Here is a 23,539-nt window from a genome sequence, read left to right as displayed (position 1 = left end):
ACCTCCAGCCACAGCTCGGGACATGGGACGGCATCCCTGGCAACTCTGGGCTGCCAGAAGCCCAGACTCTCATGAAAGAGGGGCCTGGAAGCGAGAGGAAGTCGCACCAGAGAACCTTGTGCTTTCGGCATCTTCCAGAACACTGCAGCTGCCGGAGTGCAAGCTGTGCAGGACGGATTTACAACTGGTGGTGAGGGTTAGGAGCCAAATACTGGTGGCTAAATATCAGCAGCTCAGGGGAGCAGCCGGCTGTTCATGGGCAGTGTGGCAGGACTGGAAACGAGAGACCCGGCTCTCCACCAGACAGGTGGAGAAGTCCTGCCCAGAGCAGGACTGTCCCCAGGATGACCAGGACCCCAGCGGGGCCCCCAGACTCCTGACGGGGAGGGCACAGGGTAGCGGCAGTCCTGGACGTGCCCCCGGCAGCCGCCCAGTCCCGACCCACCCCCCCATCCTGCAGCCCACCTCTGACGACGAGCGAGGCCTTGGATGTGAGGCCACGCACGGAGAAGGCCACCTCGCCAGCGTCGCTGGGCACGGCCTCGCGGATGGTCAGGGTGTATCTGCGGCCCTGGCATGCGGCCCGAAAGCGGCCGGAGCTGCCCACCGTCTTCCCGCCGACTGTCCAGACGGCGGGGTCGCCGGTGCTCTCGTGGGACAGCACGCACTCGAAGCTGCAGCTCTCGCCCTCCAGCACCTCCGTCGACTTCAGCCTCTTGGTGATGCCCACGTGCAGATCTGGGGGGTCATGGGACGGGGCTGTCGTGCCGACCAGCAGCACAGGAGCTCCCCAAGAAAGGTGCTGCCCCGGCCAGACCCCAGGGGGGTCTCAGGCCCCCACGCAAGCACTCGCATCCCCGTGCCCCTCCTGAGGGCATGGCCACTCCCCTCGGCGGAGCCCTGCAACCCAGCTTCTCCATCAGACCAGCACTCGGCAGGAGGGCAAGGGCCTGGGGGTCCCCACATGCGGACGGACGCCCGCGTATAAGCCACCCAACAGCTACGAAGGCTGATCCGGCTGGCCGCCTCTGTGGGCGCCACGAAGGGAGTAAAGCCTAACCTTCATCATCATCAAATAAAAAGACGAGGCGCAGGGCCCCCGGCAAAGGGGAGTCCTTCCAAAGGGGACAACCAATCCCAGGCCACACACCCACAACACTGACCTCCTCCTTCCTGCTTCATCCCAGACCACAAAGCCTGCCAGGGAGCCCCTGGGGCCCTGGGGGGCCCCGGCTGCCACGTAACGTGTCGTCTGCACCAGAGCTTTTTGGGAAGTGGCAGCAGCACTAGTAGTAATTGTGCAAACAACAGGTGCACACTGCCGGCAGCCAACCTGCCGTCGAGGGAAGCAGGGGCTCTGTTCCAGGGAACCTGCCTGCCTATGGGGAATAGGCCATGGGACACGCTGCCTGGTCTTTCCAGGACCCCGTGGAAAATGGGATGGGCGCCAGCCTCCGGCTCTGTCTCCACACGTCTGCCTCTGCCCAGGAGCCCCTCTCTGGCACCTCTCAGCTCTGTAAGACCGACAGCCCTGACCACACGCCCACGGCTTCTGCCAGATACCCCAGGCAGGTCCCCCCATCCCCTCTCTTATACCCTGGGCCTGCATCTGGCAGCTCAGTCCAGCCTCTACCCTTCACTCCTGTTCCTCATGCCATGAGGTTCTTTCTACTTCTTCTATTCGAACTTTATTTCAAATTCAGTAAGCAAAACAACAGACGAGACAGCTCAACAGGCCATGGAAGCAGCACTCCCAAAAAGCTCCATGCAGGCACCTCCTGAGACCTGCATGTTCTCTGCAGCCTCTGCCCATTCTCCCCTGCCCCCCCGCTGATAAAATTACATACAGAAAGCCAAAAGTAAAAACAGAAATGTTTTTAAACCCATGCCTTATCGCCTCTGGGGCCTCCCTCGTCTTTCCCTTTGGAAATTTTAAATTCCCACCCATTAAGCCCCTGGTTCACGACGTTTGACCCCACAGAGAACAAAGCTGGAAACTTTATAAGACCGACAAGCCCTCGTCCAGTCAAGAGACGTCCCATGAACCCACCATTCACATCGGTAAAACCAGCCTAGAGCCCCAAAACTACTCCGTCCTTGCAAGCGTCGCAGCTTCTTCAGCTGCAGCAACACTCGGGTGTCCCGATGCTGCAGATGGTGACCTCGACTTTGATCCGCTCCTTCAACACCGCCTGCCCGCTCCTTGGCCTCCTGAGGGCCACAGCCAGCCCCGCTCCCGCAGAGAGCCTGCCCGACGTCTCCCACAGGGCAGAGGAGGCTCTGTGCTCCTCAGCCCCGGGCAGGAGCGGGCTGCGCGTGCAACCCCCAGGCCCTGTGCCACCCCCACTGCCCTTCCTGGGGGCCCCCTGGGGACAGCGGCGTCACCTCCCCGTCTCGGGGTCTGCAGGGCGCCCCCCACCTACCGTGCACGCCGACCTGGGCGCGGGTCTCGGCGGCCCCCGCGTGGCAGGTGTACACGCCAGCGTCCTCGCGGCTCACGTTGCGCATCGCCAGCCCCCGCGTGGCCGCCGTGGCCAGGAACTCGTACTTGCCGCCGGGACCCAGCTCCACGCCGTCCTTGCGCCACACCACGCTGGCCGTGGGGTCCGAGAGCTCGCACTGCAGGGCCAGGGTGCCCCCCTCCTCGGCCGACACGTCGTCCAGGGCCTTCAGGAAGACCACCGGCTTTGCTGAGGGGCGGGCGGGACAAGTAAGCGGCCGGCCGCCTGCCCTCCACCCTGGGGACCCTCAGGCCCAGAGCGCCCCCTCCTCCGTGCTCAGAGCCCTCGGGTCTGTGGGCGCCCCCATTCCATCCTCCCGTGCCCTCGGATCTGTGGGCGCCCCCCACTCCACTTTCAGAGTTCCTCATATCTGGGGGTGCCCCCACACCACTCGTGGGGTCCCTTGGGCCCGTGAACCCCCACCCATCCTCCCACGGCCCCTGGGGCTGTGTGCACCCCACCACCCCTAGGGTCACGCAGCAGTCCAGCGGCTGGCACAGTCCGGCCCGTGGACACACACGGCGACCCACCTCTGACCTCCAGCCTGGCAGTGGCAGACACCTTGGGCGAGGAGACGCGCACGGTGCCCGCGTCAGCCTGGCGGACCCGCTTGAGCACCAGCGTGTGGCAGCGGCCCTCGCGGGAGATCTCGTGGAAGCTGTCGTTGTACAGAGGCGTCCCGTTGAGCGACCACTCCACCTCCTCGTCCTCGTGCGACAGCTCGCATGAGAAGCAGGCACGGCCCCCCTCGTTGGCCTCGGCGTCCCGCAGCGGCTGCGTCACCGTCACCTCCCGCACTACAAGGGACACACGCCCAAAGCCCTCAGCACCCGCTGCCCGCCCCCCCAGAACCCCCGGGTGTCCCCGCGCCCCTCCCCAGCGGCGCACCATGCACGGTGACCTCAGCACTGCTCTGGGCGCCCCCTGCCTGGCACCGGTAGACGCCGGCGTCGGCGGGTGCCAGGCGGAGGATGCGCAGCTCCGCCATGTGGCCCTCCAGCATCATCTTGAACTTGTCCGAGGATGCCAGAGGCTCATCGCCCTTGTACCACTGCACAGCCTTCGGGGCTGGCTTGAAGTCGCACGACAGGACCACCGACTGCAGCTCGCGCCCGGCTTTGGGCTCCAGCGGCCGCGTGAGCGCCACTGGGAGGTCTGCAGCAGGCGGGGGAGAGGGCGCCAGGGGAGGGCGCAGGGCACCCCTGCTCAAACAGGACCCTGGGCTCGGGTCTGCTGAGCTCTGCCAACTCCACCCCGCTCCAGACAGGGTGCTCTGCCCTGGCCTGCCCTTGCTGACCCCACCCCTGCTCCAGACAGGGTGCTCTGCCCTGGTCTGCCCCCTGCCCCGCAGACCCCACCCCCGCTCCAGACAGTATGCTCTGCCCTGGTCTGCCCCCCGTCAACCCCACCCCTGCTCCAGACAGGGTGCCCTGCCCTGGTCTGCCCCCTGCACGGCCTACCCCACCCCATGGACTGTGCCCCCCATCCAGCCCCCCCACCGCAGGCTGCGCTCACCCGAGACGACAAGCTGGGCGGTGGAGCGGGCCTTGCCGATGGTGAAGTGCACGGGCCCCGTCATGGAGGAGCAGGTGCGCCGCAGCGCCAGCCGGTGCACCGTGCCCTCGTGCTCCAGGCCCACATCCGCCCCTGCCTGCAGCACCGTGCTCCCCAGCAGCCACTTGGGGGGCCGCACTGAAGGGATGGAGGTCTCGCATTCGAACCAGGCGGGGGCGGGCTCCAGCACCGTCACGTCCTGTAAGCCCCGCACGATGGCGATGGACTGCTCTGTGGACAAAGGGACCACGTCACTCGTGGGGCGCAAGGCCAGTCGGCCGCCTTCTCCTGACGCTTTCGGGCTCCCCATGTGTACACACACCACCTGCCGACCCCACGGGCCACCTGAGAGGAGCCCCCCCGGGGACCGGGTCCCCTCCAGGAAGGCCACAGCACACGATCGGAGCCGCAGACCCCCCCGTGGCCCCGCCCAGCACCTTCCACGAAGAACTGGGCAGTGGTCTTGGCGTCGCCGGCGTCGCAGGTGTAGGTGGCCTCGTCCTCGGGCTGGGCGCTGCTGATGATCAGCTTGCGGTAGAGCCCGTCGCTGACCATCTCATACCTGGGCCCAGGCTGCAGCTCCTCGCTGCCCTTGAACCAGCGCACTTGGACGTTGGCCCGTGACAGCTGGCACTCGAGCACGCCGCGGTGCCGCTCCATGGCGATTTTGTCCCGCAGCGGGCGCAGGATGGTGACGGGCAGCTCTGTGGGCGAGGCCAAGCTGGGTCAAGCGGGTGGTCAGTGCCCGCCCCCCCATACACATGCACCTGCGACTGGGCCGCTTTGCCTGAGGCAGGCGCTCCAGGGGCTTCCCACAGGAGAAACGGGCCCACACGCCCTATCAGTAACCAGTTTGGAGCATCCCCCTCAGGGGCCAGCCTGAAACGTGCTGTGTAGAACCAACCGCGCCCCTGGATGGCCGGCCCGCCCCCCCCCCCCCCCCCGATCAGCTCTGGACCACCATGCTGGCCCCAGACCCACACCCCTCACAGCCTCGGCCCCCCGGCCCCCCGCCTCTGCTCCCATCTCTGTTGTCAGGTGCCACCAGGAGGTGCCGTGTTCGCTGACCGCCCAGGCCCTACACCCCAGCTAGCCCCAGGAAGTGGCATTCATCATGACCCACCTACCGTGGCTCCTGGCCGATGGGCCAAGACCCCCTTTCCCTCCCTCCCAGGATCACAGCAGGTCCCAGCACTCCCTGCTGGGCTGGACCTGCTGACCAGTCAGCCCTCAGTCCCCTCACCTCTCACTCGGAGCTGGGCTCGTGATTCGGCGTTTTCAGCTACGAATTTTATTTCCCCCGCATCTCCCGCCAGGACCCTTCGATAAATGAGTGTATATGTCCTTCCTGGGGACAGAGAGCACGCGGCACTGAGGGTGGAAGGAAGGAGCGCAAGGGCCCTGCTCCACGGCCAGGCCAGCTTGGGAGCGCAGTGCAGGGTGTCAGCGAGAAAACCCTGGGCCGGGTGGGGAGGAGCCCAGGGACGCAGGCAAGGCAGGGAGGGGTCCCGGCAGGAGGGCCGGGTCACGCTGCCCCCAGTACCTTCCTGGCGGATGCGCACGTTGTCGCTGGGCCGCAGCTTACTGCCCTCCCGGAACCACTGGCCGGGCACCTCGTCGTGGGAGACCTCACAGGTGAAGGAAACGCCGTCCTTCTCCGTCACCTCCACGTCCTCCAAGGGCCGCACTATCTGGATGTGGCGGCCTGGGGCAGCAAGGAGGGTCCTGCCTCACTCGGGAAGCCCAGAGCTGGCTCCCTGGGCCCCCTCCCCGATGCCCCCACCACCCCGGGTGACCCAGCCTGAGAAGGCAGGGTGGGGAGGGGCTGAAGGACGGAGGGGCTTGGAGAGGCAGCGGGCGAGGAGGCTCGTGCCCCCACCCTCTGCGCGGCCCTCACCTTGCACCTTCAGGGAGGCGGAGCTCTGCGCGTCGTGGGCGTCGCACATGTACACGCCCTGGTCGCTGAGCTCGCACCGGTAAATAACAAGGCTCCGGCAGGTGCCCTGTGCCCCCACGCCCACCGTCTTGCCCGCCCGCAGCTCCGAGCCATCCTGTGGAGGGAGGAGGACGGGTCAGGGTCCTGCCTGCCTGCACTTGGGGGGGGAGTGCTGGGGAGGGGGTACCTTTCGCCAGCACACATCCACGTTGGGGCGGGACAGCTCACACTCCAGCGTCACCTTCTCCTTCTCAGTGGCCACCACGTCCTGCAGTGGGCGGGTAAACCTCACAGGCAGCTCTGGGGGGCAGAGGTGGGAAGGGGGATTAGAAAACACATTGCAGGGACAGGTGCTGGACATCATACATCCTGCCATAACCACTGAATGGACTGGGCAGAGGGTAAACTACAATGTGAACTATAATCCATGTGGTGCAGCAGTGCTCCAAAGCATATCCACCAAATGCAATGCATGTGCCACGGTGATGAAAGAGATTGTTGATGTGGGAGGAGTGGGGGAGTAGAGGGTGGGGTAGGTGGGAACCTCTTATATTTTTTAATGTAACATTTTTTGTGATTTATGTACCTTCAAAAAATACAATTAAAAAAATTAAAAAATAAACTCCCCCCCCCCAAAAAAAAAAGGAAAGAACCCAAGGCCAGGGGATGTCTTTCAGGACAGGATCTGCCCCCAAAGACGGAGTTAGTTACCCCGAGCTGGTATCAGGGAAAACGCCCTCCAGAGCGGGGGCGGGACCTCTGCAGGGACCAGGTCACTCACCTGCAATGCTGAGCCTGGCGGAGGTGTGCACGCCCTCGGCCCTGAAGGCGATGAGGCCGCTGTCCTCCGGCCGCAGCCCGGAGAGCGTGAGGGTGTGGGTGGCGCCGCGCACGCCCAGGCTGCACGTGGGCCCCGGCTGGAGCCGCAGGCCGTCGCGCGTCCAGCTGCCCTCCACGTCGGAGTGCGACAGCTGCACCTCCAGGGTGGCCGTGCCCTGCTCCCGCGCCTCCACGGCCTGCAGGCCCCGCACGAGCCGCACCTGGCGCACTGCAGGGGTGGTGAACATGAGGCGCTAAGCCCCTGCACCGCGCAGCCGTCCTCTCGGCCGCTGCAGGACCCGGGAGGCCCCGCTGCCTCCCCCGGAAACCTGCCTCCGCACCTGCCTCCGCCTCCCCCGGAAACCTGCCTCCGCACCTGCAGCACAGGACTGGCTCCTCCCGCGCCCCGCCCCCTACCCCAGCGCCCCTCCTGCCCTGTCCCGCCGCGCCCCGCCCCTCCCCAACGCTCAGACCACTGTGCAAGCCTCCCGGCACCCCGCGGCTGTCCCACGCACCACGCCCCATCCCACGCCTCCACGCCCTGCCCACACAACCGCAGTGCCTGCCCATCCCTCCACAGCGCACCCATAACGCTGTGCCACCGCGCCCCGCTGCAGCCCGCCCACGCCACCGTCCACGTCCTGTCCCACACCCCGCACGGCGCCCCGTCCGTCCCGCCGCGCCCTCCCCACACCCCCGCACCGCGCCCCGTCCGTCCCGCCGCGCCCCCCCCACACCCCCGCACCGCGCCCCGTCCGTCCCGCCGCGCCCCCCCCACATCCCCGCACCGCACCCGGTCCGTCCCGCCGCGCCCTCCCCACACCCCCGCACCGCGCCCCGTCCGTCCCGCCGCGCCCCCCCCACACCCCCGCACCGCGCCCCGTCCGTCCCGCCGCGCCCCCCACACCCCGCACCGCGCCGCGTCCGTCCCGCCGCGCTCACTCTCCACGTTGAGCTTGGCCTGCGTCTGGTCGTCGGGCGTCTCGCAGCCGAAGAAGCCGCGGTCGGAGAAGTCCACGTTGTGGAGAACCAGGCGGTGGAGCACGCCCTCGGCGTGGATCTCCACGTTCCCGCCGGGAGCCAGGGCGGCCGCGTTCCGAGTCCACTTCACCGCCGGCCACGCGCGCGTCAGCTCCACCTCCAGGGTCACCGAGCACCGCTCCTCCACTGTCTGCGGCTCCAGCTTCTTTTTGAACAGCACGGGCGCCTCTGGGATTGCAGGAAAGGGCGGGGATCAGCGCAGCCACCCAGGGCCCCAGTTCCTGCTCCAAGCTGGGTGCGGCCCTGGCCTCACTCAGGCTGCAGCCGCACACTTGGACAGGTGAGAATTTAGCGGAGGAGACAAGCCCAGGAAGGCTTCTTCTCTGGCCCGTTTCCCACTTGCTGCTCCCCAGCTGTGAACAACGGCTCCTGCCCCGTACCCCTGGAAGCTGGTGAGAACGGCATTGGCGAGCCCCAGCATCTGTGCGCTCACAGGGTCGAGGGGCTCCGGGACATGCTCAGGAGGGGGAAACAGGCCCTCATGGGCCCCCAGGGTCTAGGCTGGCCCTGTGATCGCCCCACAAGGCAGGAGTCTTAGTAACCGCGATGGCTTCGCTTTCTTCCGAAGTGAAGTGCTCGCTCTCCACGCAAAGCATGCCTCAGCTCGTGCCTCCCCGCCTCTGCCTTCCTCTCCCCTGCCTGCCCTGAGCTGGGCCAGCCCTCCCCACACCCTCCCCACGAGCTGGGCCAGCCCTCCCCACGCCCTCCCCACGAGCTGGGCCAGCCCTCCCCACGCCCTCCCCACGAGCTGGGCCAGCCCTCCCCACGACCTTCCCACGACCTCCCCACGAGCTGGGCCAGCCCTCCCCACAACCTCCCCACGACCTCCCCACGAGCTGGGCCAGCCCTCCCCACAACCTCCCCATGACCTCCCCACGAGCTGGGCCAGCCCTCCCCACGCCCTCCCCACGAGCTGGGCCAGCCCTCCCCACGCCCTCCCCACGAGCTGGGCCAGCCCTCCCCACGGCCTTCCCACGACCTCCCCACGAGCCAGGCCAGCCCTCCCCATGACCTCCCCATGACCTCACCACGAGCTGGACCAGCCCTCCCGATGACCTCACCACGACCTCACCACGAGCCAAGCCCAGCCCTCCCCACGACCTCCCCATGAGCTGGGCCAGCCCTCCCCACGCCCTCCCCACGCCCTCCCCACGAGCTGGGCCAGCCCTCCCCACGGCCTTCCCACGACCTCCCCACGAGCCAGGCCAGCCCTCCCCATGACCTCCCCATGACCTCACCACGAGCTGGACCAGCCCTCCCGATGACCTCACCACGACCTCACCACGAGCCAAGCCCAGCCCTCCCCACGACCTCCCCATGAGCTGGGCCAGCCCTCCCCACGCCCTCCCCATGCCCTCCCCACGAGCTGGGCCAGCCCTCCCCACAACCTCCCCATGACCTCCCCACGAGCTGGGCCAGCCCTCCCCACGGCCTTCCCACGACCTCCCCACGAGCCAGGCCAGCCCTCCCCATGACCTCCCCATGACCTCACCACGAGCTGGACCAGCCCTCCCGATGACCTCACCACGACCTCACCACGAGCCAAGCCCAGCCCTCCCCACGACCTCCCCATGAGCTGGGCCAGCCCTCCCCACGCCCTCCCCACGCCCTCCCCACGAGCTGGGCCAGCCCTCCCCACGACCTCCCCATGAGCTGGGCCAGCCCTCCCCACAACCTCCCCACGACCTCCCCACGAGCCAGGCCAGCCCTCCCCATGACCTCCCCATGACCTCACCACGAGCTGGACCAGCCCTCCCGATGACCTCACCACAACCTCACCACGAGCCAAGCCCAGCCCTCCCCACGACCTCCCCATGAGCTGGGCCAGCCCTCCCCACACCCTCCCCACGCCCTCCCCACGAGCTGGGCCAGCCCTCCCCACGACCTCCCCATGAGCTGGGCCAGCCCTCCCCACAACCTCCCCACGACCTCCCCACGAGCCAGGCCAGCCCTCCCCATGACCTCCCCATGACCTCACCACGAGCTGGACCAGCCCTCCCGATGACCTCACCACGACCTCACCACGAGCCAAGCCCAGCCCTCCCCACGACCTCCCCATGAGCTGGGCCAGCCCTCCCCACGCCCTCCCCACGCCCTCCCCACGAGCTGGGCCAGCCCTCCCCACGACCTCCCCACGAGCTGGGCCAGCCCTCCCCACAACCTCCCCACGACCTCCCCACGAGCTGGGCCAGCCCTCTCCACAACCTCCCCACGACCTCCCCACGAGCCAGGCCAGCCCTCCCCATGACCTCACCACGAGCTGGGCCAGCCCTCCCCATGACCTCCCCACAAGCTGGGCCAGCCCTCCCCACGACCTCCCGACGACCTCCCCACGAGCCAGGCCAGCCCTCCCCATGACCTCACCATGACCTCACCACGAGCTGGACCTGCCCTCCCCATGACCTCCCCACGAGCTGGGCCAGCCCTCCCCACGACCTCCCGACGACCTCCCCACGAGCCAGGCCAGCCCTCCCCATGACCTCACCATGACCTCACCACGAGCTGGACCTGCCCTCCCCATGACCTCCCCACGAGCTGGGCCAGCCCTCCCCACGACCTTCCCACGACCTCCCCACGAGCTGGGCCAGCCCTCCCCACAACCTCCCCACGAGCCAGGCCAGCCCTCCCCACGACCTCCCCACGAGCTGGGCCAGCCCTCCCCATGACCTCACCATGACCTCACCACGAGCTGGACCTGCCCTCCCCACGACCTCCCCACGAGCTGGGCCAGCCCTCCCCACGACCTTCCCACGACATCCCCACGAGCTGGGCCAGCCCTCCCCACGACCTTCCCACGACATCCCCACGAGCTGGGCCAGCCCTCCCACAACCTCCCCACGACCTCCCCACGAGCCAGGCCAGCCCTCCCCATGACCTCCCCATGACCTCACCACAAGCTGGACCAGCCCTCCCGACGACCTCACCACGACCTCACCACGAGCCAAGCCCAGCCCTCCCCACGACCTCCCCATGAGCTGGGCCAGCCCTCCCCACGACCTCACCACAAGTTGGGCCAGCCCTCCCCACAACCTCACCATGACCTCACCACGAGCCAGGCTAGTCCTCCCCACGACCTCACCACAAGCTGGGCCAGCCCTCCCCACAACCTCCCCACGAGCTGGACCCAGCCCTCCCCACGACCTCCCCATGACCTCCCCACGAGCTGGGCCAGCCCTCCCCACGACCTCCCCACGGGCAGGGACAGCCCTCCCCATGAACTCACCACGAGCTAGACCAACCCTCCCCACGACCTCCCCACGAGCTGGGCTGGCCCTCCCCACGCCCTCCCCACGCCCTCCCCGCAAGCTGGGCCAGCCCTCCCCACAACCTCCCCACGAGCTGGGCCAGCCCTCCCCACGAGCTCACCACGAGCTGGGCCAGCCCTCCCCACGACCTCCCCACGAGCTGGGCCAGCCCTCCCCACGAGCTCACCACGAGCTGGGCCAGCCCTCCCCACGACTCCCCACGAGCTGGGCCAGCCCTCCCCACGACCTCCCCACGAGCTGGGCCAGCCCTCCCCACGACTCCCCACGAGCTGGGCCAGCCCTCCCCACGACTCCCCACGAGCTGGGCCAGCCCTCCCCACGACCTCCCCACGAGCTGGGCCAGCCCTCCCCACGACTCCCCACGAGCTGGACCAGCCCTCCCCACGAGCTCACCACGAGCTGGACCAGCCCTCCCCACGACCTCACCACAAGGTGGGCCAGCCCTCCCCATGAGCTCACCACGAGCTGGACCGGCCCTCCCCACAACCTCACCACGACCTCACCACAAGCTGGGCCAGCGCTCCCCACGACCTGCACCACAAGCCTCAGCCTCACCTCTAGGCCACGGTGTGCCGTAGACCCCTGACCCCGCGCCCACTGCTTTGGCATCCCTCAGGATTCGGCATGGGGGCCCTGCCTCCGCCAGGAAGCCTCTCCGAACCATGCCAGCCTCCACCAACTCTTCCATCAGGGGCCCCAAAGGCCCCTGCAGGGCCCAGCCCTCCCTCTACAGAGACAGTGGCACCCCTCCGGCCGCCCCCCCCAAATCTGCTTCTCCCCTGAGGCCCGCCAGACGGGCAGGGCACCGGCCAGCACCCACGGGGACACCTGCGGGAAGGAGGGCTGGACGCCCCCTTACCTCGCACCCTGAGAGTAGCCTCTGACATGACGCCCTCAGCCTCCGCTGCTATCTGGCCCGCATCCTCCAGGGCCAGCCCCGAGATGGTCAGGCTGTGTCTGGAGCCGCTCTGGGCTATGAGAAACTTCTCGCTCGGCTGCAGCTGAGCGCCATCCCGGTACCAGGTGACCGCGGCATCGCTGGGGGACACAACGCACTGGAAGGTGGCCTCGCGGCCCTCCTCCGCCACCACGCCGCTCAGCCCGGACGTGAACTTGACCACACGGGGAACTGCGGAGAGGAATGTGATTTCAGGCCAGAGGGGTGGGGAGCCCGCAGGTGTTGCGGAAACGCCACCTCCACCAAGAGGCCTTCCCAGGAGGCCTTGAGCTGCGGCTGGAGGGACAGCAGCTTCTCAGGCCAGGCCTCGGCCCTCCCCCACGGCCCGCGTACCGCTGACCGTGAGCTGGGCGCTGGTCCGGTCGTCGCGGCTCTCACACACGTACTCCCCGGCGTCGTCGGCCCGCAGGCCTGTGATGGTGAGGCTGCGCCGGGGACCGTCGGCCGCCATCTGGAACCGCTTGCCGGCCCGGAGCTGCGTGCTCCCGCAGTGCCACACCACCTCCGCCTGGGCTGGGGTCAGCTCGCAGGCCAGCGTCACGGTGCCACCCAGCTCCCCGCGCACGGGCTCCAGGGGCCGGGAGAAGGTGGCACCCACCTCTGCAAGCCCGAGAGAGGGGGCGTCAGGGCTGGGGAGAGGGGCCGGGGGCTCCAGCTGCGAGCACAAGCTCTGTGCAGACTGGCCCGGCAGCGGCGCCCCTGCACGGCCTGCGGGGCTTCCCGAGCCCCCTGCCGCAGCTCCCGGTGACCGGCCCCTCACCTTCCACCTGGACGGGGAAGTCCTGCCTGTGGTCGCCCACTTGGCAGCTGTAGACAGCGCTGTCCAGGGGCTGCGCACCGTGGACCGTCAGCGTGTGGATGCTTCCCAGGCTGGCTGCCTCGTGCCTCTTGCTGCGGCGAATCTCCACGCCGTCTTTGAGCCACGCCACAGTGACTGCTGAGGCTGTGGCCAGCGTGGCCGTCAGGACGATGTCCTCGTGTTCTTTGACCACCAGAGGCTCCCTGCGGCCAGGTCTCTCTGGGGCTCCCGACTCGGGCTCTGGGCAGGAAGTGGGGGGAGCATGAGAGTGGGGACCCGCAATCCCCCAGGTCAGGCCCACTTGCCTCCATGAGATGAGCCACCCTTGGGGCCACACCGTGGGGAGAGACCTGCTGCGGACCCCATCCCCCTGCACTGGCCACCCCCAGCCCCTGGGGCCGTAGCGCCCGCTGAGTGAAGGCGAGTGGGCGGGGAGCAAGGCCGGCAGGGGGCATTCAGAGGGCACGGCTTTGTGTGGGCCAAGCTCCACACGGCCCGCCCTCAGGCTGAGGCAGAGCGCCAAGCTGACTTCTCCAGCAGCCCTGCTCTCCACGAGTTCCCAGAGGCGCATAAGCTCCTTGAACAAATAACTGCAAAGGAGAGGGAGCAGAAAGAGCTGCGAGGAGCCAGGGCAGCTTCCCTGGAGAGCAGCAGGACGCCGTGGCCAGAAGAGGCAGGGCGAGGGCAGGCTGGGCAGCAGGGCCAGTGAAGCGGGATGGAGGGGTGGGGCGGCCAGGAGACCCCACGCCGCTGAGGGGGCGCGGTCAGGAGCGAGGCGGGCGGGCGAGAGCAGAGGCTCTGGGAGGGAGCTGCTCCGGTGGCAGCAGGGGGCCCAGAGCCCACGGCGCCAGCCCAGCGCTGAAGGCACGTCACTGCAGGCTGCTTTTCTCACCCGTGTAACAGGGACCCCATCAGCACAGCCGGGGTGCTAGGACACACACCCACCTGCGATGAGAGAGGCTCAGTGCGCAGGAAGTCACCAAGCCCCCCTGGGGGAGCAGGGGGATGGGGAGAGCGAGCAGGGGCAGGGCACAGAGCAGACGGCCAGGCCCTCGGACAGTGGGGGCATCTGCGCAGAGCTCAGCACTGAGGGCTCATCACAGGACAGCCAGGACCAGACACACCGAGAGAGTCCTCAGCCCACTGTCCCCTCCGCCTGAGGCTCCAGAGGGCAGGGCCAGTGCTCCTCGACCAGTGGCCCCTACGACGGGCACTGTCCACCCGGCACACCCAAGGCTGAGTGTTGTTGTTTTGCAGACTCGGGCCTCAGCAGCCTGCAGGTGTCTGCAGAAGCCACGACAACGGGATTTCAGGCTGGGGAGGGTGGAAGGCGTGGGGGGTGGGTAGAGGAACCAGTGGCAGTGGACACAGGCACACCTCAACTTCCTGCACGCTGCTTTATGAAAACTGGCATTGTTCACAAACCAAACCCAACAGCCCATGCTCACTTCATGTCTCTGTGCCACTGTTTGGTAATTCTTGCAACGTTTCAAACTTTTTCATTATTGCTATACGGATTCTCATCACCTGTTACCAGTGATCTTTGATGTTACTATTGTCCTTGTTTTGGGGTGCCACAAACGTACCCATATAAGAGGGCAAACGATCAATAAATGTTCTGTATGTTCTGACTGCCCCCCACCTCTCTCTCCCGGCCTCCCTACTCCCTGAGACACAGTAATATTGAAATTAGGCCAATTAATAACCCTACCATGGCCTCTGAGTCCAGGTGAAAAGAAGAATTACCATCTCTCGTTTTAAGTCAAAAGCTAGAAATGATTAAGCTTAGTGAGGAAGACATGTCACAAGTCGAGAGGGGCCCAAAGCTAGGCCTCTTGCACCAGTTAGCCAAGTTGTGAATGCAAAGGAAAAGTTTTAGAAGGAAATTAAAAGTGCTACTCCAGTGAACACACAAATAATAAGAAAGCAAAATAGGCTTTTGGCTGATAGAAAGTTTCAGCGGTCTGAAGAGAAGATCAAGCCAGCTACCACATTCCCTTAGGCCAAAGGCTTATCCAGAGCAAGGCTCTAACTCTCTTCAATTTTTTGAAGGCTGAGAGAGGAAGAAAGCTGCAGAAGAAAAGTCTGAAGCTAGCAGAGGTTGGTTCATGAGGTGTAAGGAAAGATACTGTCTTCCATAACATCGAAGTGCAAGGTGAAGCGGCAAGTGCTGATGTAGAAGCTGCAGCAAGTTATCCAGGTGCTCTAGCTAGAGCAATTGATGCAGATTTCAACGCAGATGAAACAGCCTTCTATTGGGAAAAGATGCCTGGCTTCAAAGCATCACAGGACTGGCTGACACTCTTGTTAGTGGCTAAGGCAGCCGATGCCTTTAAGTCGAAGCCAGTGCTCATTCACCATCTGAAAATCCTAGGGCCTTTAAGAACTCTGCTAAATCCACTTTGCCGGTGCTTTATAAATGGAACAACACAGTGTGACAGCAACATCTGTTTACAACACGGTTTACTGAAAATTTTAAGCCCATTTTTGAAATCCACTGCTTAGAAGAAAAATAATCTTTTGAAAATATTACTGCTCACTGACAATGCACCTGACTGCCCAAGAGCTCTGAGGGAGATACACAGGACAAAAGTTGTTTTCACGGCTGCTAACACAACATCCACTCTTTAGCACATGGATCAAGGAGTCGTTTCATCTTTCAAGTCTTACTATTTAAGAAAACGTGTCATAAGGCTATAGCTGCCATAGTGATTCCTCTGATGGATCTAGGCAACGTAAATGGAAAACCTTCTGGAAAGGGTTTGCCACTTTCAATTCATGGGAGGAGGTCAAAATTTCAACGTTCACAGGAGTGTGGAAGAGGCCGACTTCAACCCTCATGGGTGGCTTTGAGGGGTTCAGGACTTAAGTGGAAGAAGAAGCTGCAGATGGGGTGGGAATAGCAAGAGAATCCGACTGAGAAGAGGAGCCTGTAGATGTGACTGAGCTGCCGCAATCTCAGGATAAAACGTGAATGGATGAAGAGATGCTTGTTATGGATGAGCAAAAAAAAAAAGTGGTTTCTTGAGTGAAGATGCTGTGAACATTGTTGAAATGGCAACAGAGGATTTAGAAGATTACATGGACTTAGATGATAAAGCAGTGGCTTGGTTTGAGAAGAGGGACTCCAATTTTTAAAGAAATTCTACTGTGGGTAAAATGCTTATCAAACAGCATTGCATGCTGCAGAATAATCTTTCATGAAAGGTGTCTTATTTCCTGAAACTGCCACAGCCACCCCAACCTTCAGCAACCACCGCCCTGGTCAGTTAGCAACCATCAACTTCAGGCAAGGCCTTCCACCACCAAAGAGATGACGACTTGCGAAGGCTCAGATAACCGTTAGCATTTTTTTTTAGCAGTATGTATTTTTAAATAAGATACAAACATTGGTTTCTTTAGACATAATGCTATTGCACACTTAATAGACTATGATATCGTGTAAGCATTACTTTTATATGCACTGGGAAACCAAAAAAAATGTATGACTTGCTTTATTGTGATACTCACTTATTGCTGTGGTCTGAAACAAACGTGCAGAATCTCTGAGGTGTGCCTGTACCAGGGAAGTCCTGGGCAGGGGCTGTGTCCCGAGCACCCACAGAACCCCGAACCTCGGGTAGTAGGCAGAGCTCTGGGTGCAGAGCCCACCACAGAGGCCCCCACACAGCCCCCAACACAAGGGGCCATGGTCAAACCCTGCCGAAAAACCCCACATGGTCTTCAGGTCCTCTTGCCCTCTCCCCCAAACCTGGGACCCACCTGTGACGTCCAGGCGGAAGGACACCTTCTGGCCCCCGGCCTCGCAGCTGTACTCCCCGGCGTCCGCCTTGCCCGCCTGCTGCACCACCAGCCGCCGCCCGCAGCCCGTGGCCTCCGTGCGCACCCTCGGGCTCGCGCTCAGCTTCTTCCCATCCTTGTACCACGTCACCTCCGTCTGGGCCTGGGCCACCTCGCAGCTCAGCGTGGCGCTGGCCCCCGCCTGGGCCTGCACCTCGCTGCGTGCCGCCTGCTCCTTGGCAAACACCACCTTGGGCTCTGGGGGACAGGGCAGGAGACACTAGGTCAGAGGCAGGGAGGGACACACGGGATTAAACATCATCTAAGTCGGGAAAGCAGCACTGTGGAAAGAAGGCCCAGAGAGGGAGGCAGGAGAACTGGAAGCTTCTGTAGGCTCTGCCACCAGCTCTGTGGACGGATTGAGCCCACCCCCTTTCTGAGCAACAGCTTAACACAATCGATGCATACGTCCTAGGCTGACGGGAGACGGGAGGGTCCAGATGAGGATGTTTTTGTAAGACATCTTGTGTGTACACGCTACTCTAGGAGAGGAACTGTAGGGTCACCTACAAGCAAGTGTTCAGCCTTGCCAGATGACATCCGAGTGTTTTCCAAAATGTCCAGATCATTCTCACCACCTGTGCATGAGAGTTCCTGCAGCTTCAGGTCCTTGACGACCCACAGCTTGGTCAACTGTTGTACCCTCTGGCCATCGGGTACGCATGTACCTCCCCGTTGCTTTAATTTACCTTTTCCTGACACAATTACACTGGAGCACCTTTTCCAAAGTTTATTGGGCATTTCTGTTCCTTCCAACATGGTCTCACTTTTCAAGTTTGCACATTTTTTAATAGTGCAGGCTTTTTCTTGTTGATTCTTAAGGAGCTCTTTACATAATTTGAATGCTAAGAGCTTTGACATGGATGTGTACTGTTGTAAAAATGTTCTCCACCTTTGTGCCTGGCCTTTTCGCTCTCTTACAGCGTCTTCTGATGAAGCAAATGTCTTAGTTTTAATGTCAAATATGTCAATCTTGTTCTTTGTGGTTGGTGCATTTCATGCATAATTTCCTTCCCCTAATATCATTAACTAATCTATGTTATCTGAGAAGGTATTTTTGGTTTTACCTAACATACTGAGGTCTTGAACCGGCTGGAGTTGGTTTTTACGTGTAGTATGAGGTAGAGGTTCAATTTTACTTTTGTCACATGTCACAAGGTCCTTGCACAGGCACCATATGGTAAAACAAAAGGAGGGCCAATTTATGTGCAGGTCTTTCTAAGTTCACTTCTATTCCATTTGTCTGTTTAGCTCCTTCCATTGATAACCGGCTCTCTTAATTACCTAGCTTTTTAATAAGTCTTGATATCTGGTAGAGCAAATATCCTCACTTTTTTCTTCAAGGGTGGCTTGCCTATACTTGACCCTCAGAATCAGTTTGTCAGTTTTAACATAAGCCTCTTCCAAGAGAAAACATCTTTTTGGACTTTGGGAATGAAGGTCTTTGGGACTTCCATGAGTATCTCTGTATTTAGATCTTCTTTACCGTAATACAAAATATTTCATAATCCCCCCCCCCACCCCCGCCCAGGTCCTTAAACATTTTGTATTAGTCTCAGAATAACAAATGTGGTACTTTTGATGTTATTGTAAATATTTTAAAATTTCATTTTGCAATTGTTTATTGCTAGCACGTAGTTAGAGAAGTGAACTTTTTACATTGATTTCCTTATTGAGCAATCTTGCTCAACTCTCACTAACTAGAATAATTTATCTTTTGGATTTTCTGTATTTGTAATCATATCCTCTGTGGATGACACCTTATTTCATTTCCTTCTTCCTGTGCTACACAATTTTGGATAGATGAGTACAGTAGGTGTCCTTGTTGTGTTCCAACTCTGAGGGAAAGCTTTCAAATTTTCACTTTGAGTACAATGTTTTTTGCACTGCCCTGTATCAGATCAAGAAAATGCCCTGTCATTTCTAGTTCATTAAACAATTTTTATCAGGGATGGAGGGTAAATTCTATCAAACACATTTTCTGCACTTATGATGTTAAACTGCATCAGTATTCCAACAGTGTAGCAGTTTGATATTATTTATGAATTCCAAAACAGATATTATGTTTGTAAACTGGTCTGTTCCTCTGGGTATTGTCTATTTCTTTTTGATATACCTTCTAGGAACTCGTGCAATTTGTCAAAACTTTTAATTTTTTTGCATAAAATTATTTACAATGTTCTCCTATAAGAATAGTTCAAAATGGTACATACAGAAAATTTTAATCTCTACAAAGCTTTAATCTATAAAAAGCTTTATATACGGATACAATACCAAACTGTTAAGGGGTGGAGCCTAGTGATTACCTTTAAAAATGGAATATAAAATTAGTTCAAGGTTTCTCTATAAACCAGCCAGGGAGAAACAGACACACACTAACCATCAGGAAGCTATGAAATAACTATTGCTTTACCAGTAAGTGAGTAACACTGTAGTAATTCCCCGTTAAGAAAGAGGCAAGATTGTATAAGGTACTCATTCCTTACGATTTCCAAATGTATAAATCAAACTGCAATGGGAATTCTCACATAGAATGTTCTGAGTACAAAGGGAAAATGAGATTTGCTCCAAAAGAGATCCCAATCTAATGAGAGCAACCGCTACTAATCCTCTGTCCTTTATTTACTTTACACAGATATGATAACACAGCCAGGATCTAGATTTTCTATACATGGTTGCAAAGAAAAGTTGTATTCCATGTGAAAGTAGGGAACAAGGTCCCAGAGCAAACAAAAATTTGATAATTCAAGGACTAGTCTTAATTAATTTCCAGTATGACTGGGGGTTCAAGGTCTCCCTACCCTCTAAGTGAAATTCAGACTTCTCTTGTGAGTGAGAGCCCCATGTGTTGCTGGGTGAGGGCATGTGGGAGTGGCCAGACCCCACAACAGGAGGAAATCCACGGATCTAGGTGAGAGGCAACTGGTCTACCTTAGACCCCAAGGCCCACGTGGAACCAGAGTCCTGAACAACAAACTATATAAGGGGACTTCAGGACAGGTGCTGGGAACACGAGACTCAGCAATTCCGCATGGCAACCCTCTCCAGTAGTCTAAGAATGACCCCTTCCTCCAGTGTGCCCTTCCCATCCAGCCTCCCTGGGTCCAAGCCATGAGCAGGGAAATGGGAGCCTGGGTAACTGGAGTTGTCAGAGATGAAGTCTCATGGAAAGAAGCCACCAAAGACTGTCAGGGTGATGAGCCAGTCCCATCATCAACAGCAGACAACACTAAGGTACCATCACCTAGAACCCACCTGTGACGTCCAGGCGGAAGGACACCTTCTGGCCCCCGGCCTCGCAGCTGTACTCCCCGGCGTCCGCCTTGCCCGCCTGCTGCACCACCAGCCGCCGCCCATGGCCTGTGGCCTCCACGTGGACTCTTGAGCTAGCGCTCAGCTTCTTCCCGTCCTTGTACCACGTCACCTCCGTCTGGGCCTGGGCCACCTCGCAGCTCAGCGTGGCGCTGGCCCCCGCCTGGGCCTGCACCTCGCTGCGTGCCGCCTGCTCCTTGGCAAACACCACCTTGGGCTCTGGGGGACAGGGAGGGACAAACCAGGTCAGACATTTAGAATGATACTCACCCAGTTCACAGACAAAAAAAAATCACAATTCAGTACATCTTTTTCTTTACCCAGTGATGTTATGTGCCCCTGTAGACTATTAGACTTGTGTTCACAAACACCAGCATGCTTGTTATGCAGCTGCAAGGGGACAATCTGCAGATGTGCTGACCGAAGACCAACTCTAAAGACGCAAGGATGGTGGCTGAGGCTCTTCTAGCCCCAAGAACAGCATGTTTATTGATTTTGCCATGTGATGTTCTGTGCAGGCCAGAATCCCCAATACAAGGCAAATGGTATGTCCTCCACAAATTTTATTCTAATTTTTTTCAAGGGGTAACTCGCACATAGAAAAGCGCACTAGTTTTAATTGTATAGCACAATGAATTTTACTTATATGTACCTCCCTATAACTACCAGCATATCTGAATATTTCTGCCTTGTCAATCACTTCTGATGTTCCCTGAAAGGTAACCAGTATTCTGACCTTTTTCACCAGAAATTACTTTTGCCTGTTCTTTCATCCACCTGAATGGAGTTTTTCTATGTACTCCTGTATGACTGATTTCTTTCACTCAGCATACTATCTATAAGATGTATTCATGTTGTTGCGTGGAACAAGAGTGTGTTCCCTTCTACTGCTATATAGGATTCTTTTGTAGGATACACCACAACTTATTTTTCCTTTTCCACTTGAGGGGCAATTGGGTTCTTTCCAATATGTGGACAGTGTGAGTCAAGCTGCTGTGAGCATCACGTATATATTTCTGGTGCTCACATGGATCACTGTGATAAAAGGCAAGCACATAGTTGGTTTTAGTAAATTTTGCCAAACAGATTTGTGTGTGAGAACCATAGTCGCTTGTCATCCTTACGAATACTTGATATGCTCAAGCTTTCTAACTTTATGTGTTCCTTTAAACTACAATGAATACATTTATGACCTCAAAGGTCAAGCTGCACGGTCACTGATTCTTTCATTCCCTCATTCACTCAGCTAGTGTGAATGGAGGGTGTTTTGTGTGCCAGGCCCTCTGGTGGTCATTGAGGGTAAAGCAGTGAGTGAAAGAGACATCCCTGCTCTTGTGAAGCTTAAAACAAACACACGTAAATAATAGAGCCTTGCTCCAGCGAGCACTGGGATGAGGCAAAGCAGGTGTTTTGCTGGAGCAAGGGAACTAGAGGCTACTTTAGATTCGATGGTCGGGACAGGCATCAGTAAGGAGAGAGATTTAAGTGGAGTGCAGAATGGAAGATGGAGCAGCCCTGAGGAAAGCGGAGGGAAAAGCCTTCTAACTGAGAGGAGAGCCGGGGCAGGGGTTCTCTGAGAGAACCAGGTGGGAACCATGGCATGGTGGGCACTGGAGAACAATGGAGGCAGTCTGGATGTGAGGAAGAGAGCTCCCTCAGAGAGAACCTCTCAGAGACGTGCGTCCACACTGGGAGATTTTGTGATTCTAGATTTGGGGCAAGACACAGAAAATGTGGGAACACGGTTAAGTGTGGGGCTGCTATGGACAAGAGACAACAATGGAACTATTGCATTTTGTGTGACTACAGAGATGAAGCTTATAGAGACATGAGGAGCCAAAAATGCAAGTGAGAAGGGAGGGCAGAGAGCTGAGCCTTGCACTCAGCTGGTAGCTGGTTTCCCCTTGAGATATCCAAAGAGGTCCGAAGCTGCATGGGGCAGGAGGCTAAGAAGTTTAGAAGACTATATCTGAAGAGAAAAGGAGACTTTTCAGCATCTTGAAGTACTGAGGGGACAAAGATTCACATTCAAGATGTGTGGGAAAAGAAAAGAAATTTTAAAAAAGAAAAACTTAAAAAAAAGATGTGTGGGAAAGGCTCCAAGCCATACCCAAGTTTCAGTAGAAATCCTTGGGGGACTGTGTCTAGGAAAAAGGGAGAAGTGTTGGGAGCTGAAGATAGATGACCCTTATCAAAACTGCAATGGGGAAGCAGATGTGCCCAAGCCACTGGGCTTGCATCTACCATATGGGAGGCCCTGGGTTTGATTTCCAGGGTCTCTCTTGAAGGCAAGCTGGCCCGTGCCATGGAGAGCTGGCAGCCCACATCATGGAGAGCTGGTGCAGCAAGATGACACAACAAAAGGAGGCTCAGAGGAGATACAATGAGAGATGCAGCAGACCAGGAAGATGGGATGGCTCAAGCAATTGAGTGTCTCTGTCCCACACTGGAGGCCACAGGATCAGTTCCCGGTGCCTCCTAAAGAGAAAGACGAGAAAAAGAAGCAGACATGGAAAGAACATACAGTGAATGGACACAGACAGCAGACAGTGAGTACAAAAAAGGGGCGGGGAGGGGTGGAGAGAAAAGAGGGGGAAAAAAGAGCCTAAGGCCACCCAATAAAAAGGCTGCTAAGCTTAAAAAAAAAAAACTGCAATGTACTTTTGAATTGGCAAAGTCCATAAATAAATTATATTCCTTAGTCATCCTTTATCTTCCCAGTAAAGGAAATAATGAACCCTCTCTCAAGAATAAGATAATCATCACCTATCTTCCACAATTTCCACATACAGTCAACCAAAATTTCCAGAATACCCAAGACAGGAGTGAATATCAGAAAACAAAAGAAAAGACAGTGTCAGGTGATCAACAGACTAATCAGAATACAGTATAGACTTGATGAATTAATTTTAGTGGGAAAGAAAAGATAATAGATCAAAGATGAAGAATTTCACTAGCAAATTATTTACTATTAAACCTTAAAAGAATGTCGTAGAACTTCAGAATACAACTGTTGTAATTTAAAATACTATGGATGGCTCTGATAGCATTAGATCTGTAAATATAATGCAGCAAAACAGAGGAATAGTAAACTGGATAAAAAGGTCAATAGAAATATCCAGACCAAGCAGACAGAGAAAAAAAGGATTAAGAGTCAAAGAGAAAGAGGGAGGAAAGGAGGGAAGGAAGGAGAAAGAGGGAGAAAAGGAGGGAAGAACATATAAGACATGGGAGAAACAGTAATAGAATGTAACTGGTGCCCTGGAAAAGGCAAAAGAATGGGCAGAAGAGAGGCTGGCCAAAAATCTACCAAGACTGATGAAAGACATCAACCCACAGTTTCAAGACACTGCAACCCCAAACAGGATGAATACAAAGAAAAGCATACCTAGGCACATCAGGGTAAAGCTGCTGAGAACCAAAATCAAGGAGAAAATCTAAAAGTAGTCAGAGAAAAAGCACGCTTGACCATCAAATGAACAATAACAGGCCTGGAAGTTGGGGGGAAATGAA

At 58.7% G+C, this 23,539-nt stretch overlaps 1 protein-coding gene across 1 annotated transcript in view; it reads right to left on the bottom strand.

Annotated features, from left to right (window-relative positions):
• OBSCN (obscurin, cytoskeletal calmodulin and titin-interacting RhoGEF) overlaps positions 1 to 23,539 on the bottom strand; it is a 227,076-nt gene that overhangs the window by 109,507 nt on the left and 94,030 nt on the right. The window contains 17 exon segments of the mRNA XM_058286343.2: positions 466 to 738; positions 2,424 to 2,690; positions 3,032 to 3,298; positions 3,390 to 3,656; positions 4,017 to 4,286; positions 4,493 to 4,759; positions 5,299 to 5,403; positions 5,599 to 5,760; positions 5,953 to 6,106; positions 6,179 to 6,291; positions 6,773 to 7,039; positions 7,753 to 8,019; positions 11,977 to 12,246; positions 12,409 to 12,675; positions 12,836 to 13,114; positions 16,637 to 16,912; positions 19,970 to 20,245. Of these exon segments, the coding sequence (XP_058142326.2) occupies positions 466 to 738; positions 2,424 to 2,690; positions 3,032 to 3,298; positions 3,390 to 3,656; positions 4,017 to 4,286; positions 4,493 to 4,759; positions 5,299 to 5,403; positions 5,599 to 5,760; positions 5,953 to 6,106; positions 6,179 to 6,291; positions 6,773 to 7,039; positions 7,753 to 8,019; positions 11,977 to 12,246; positions 12,409 to 12,675; positions 12,836 to 13,114; positions 16,637 to 16,912; positions 19,970 to 20,245 (4,047 nt within the window).

The sequence above is a fragment of the Dasypus novemcinctus genome, chromosome 2 (genome assembly GCF_030445035.2).
Source record: "Dasypus novemcinctus isolate mDasNov1 chromosome 2, mDasNov1.1.hap2, whole genome shotgun sequence".
Classification (NCBI taxonomy): Eukaryota; Metazoa; Chordata; class Mammalia; order Cingulata; family Dasypodidae; genus Dasypus; species Dasypus novemcinctus.
The sequence above is the reverse complement of the archived record's forward strand: the minus strand, read 5'-3'. Positions and strand labels throughout refer to the sequence as shown.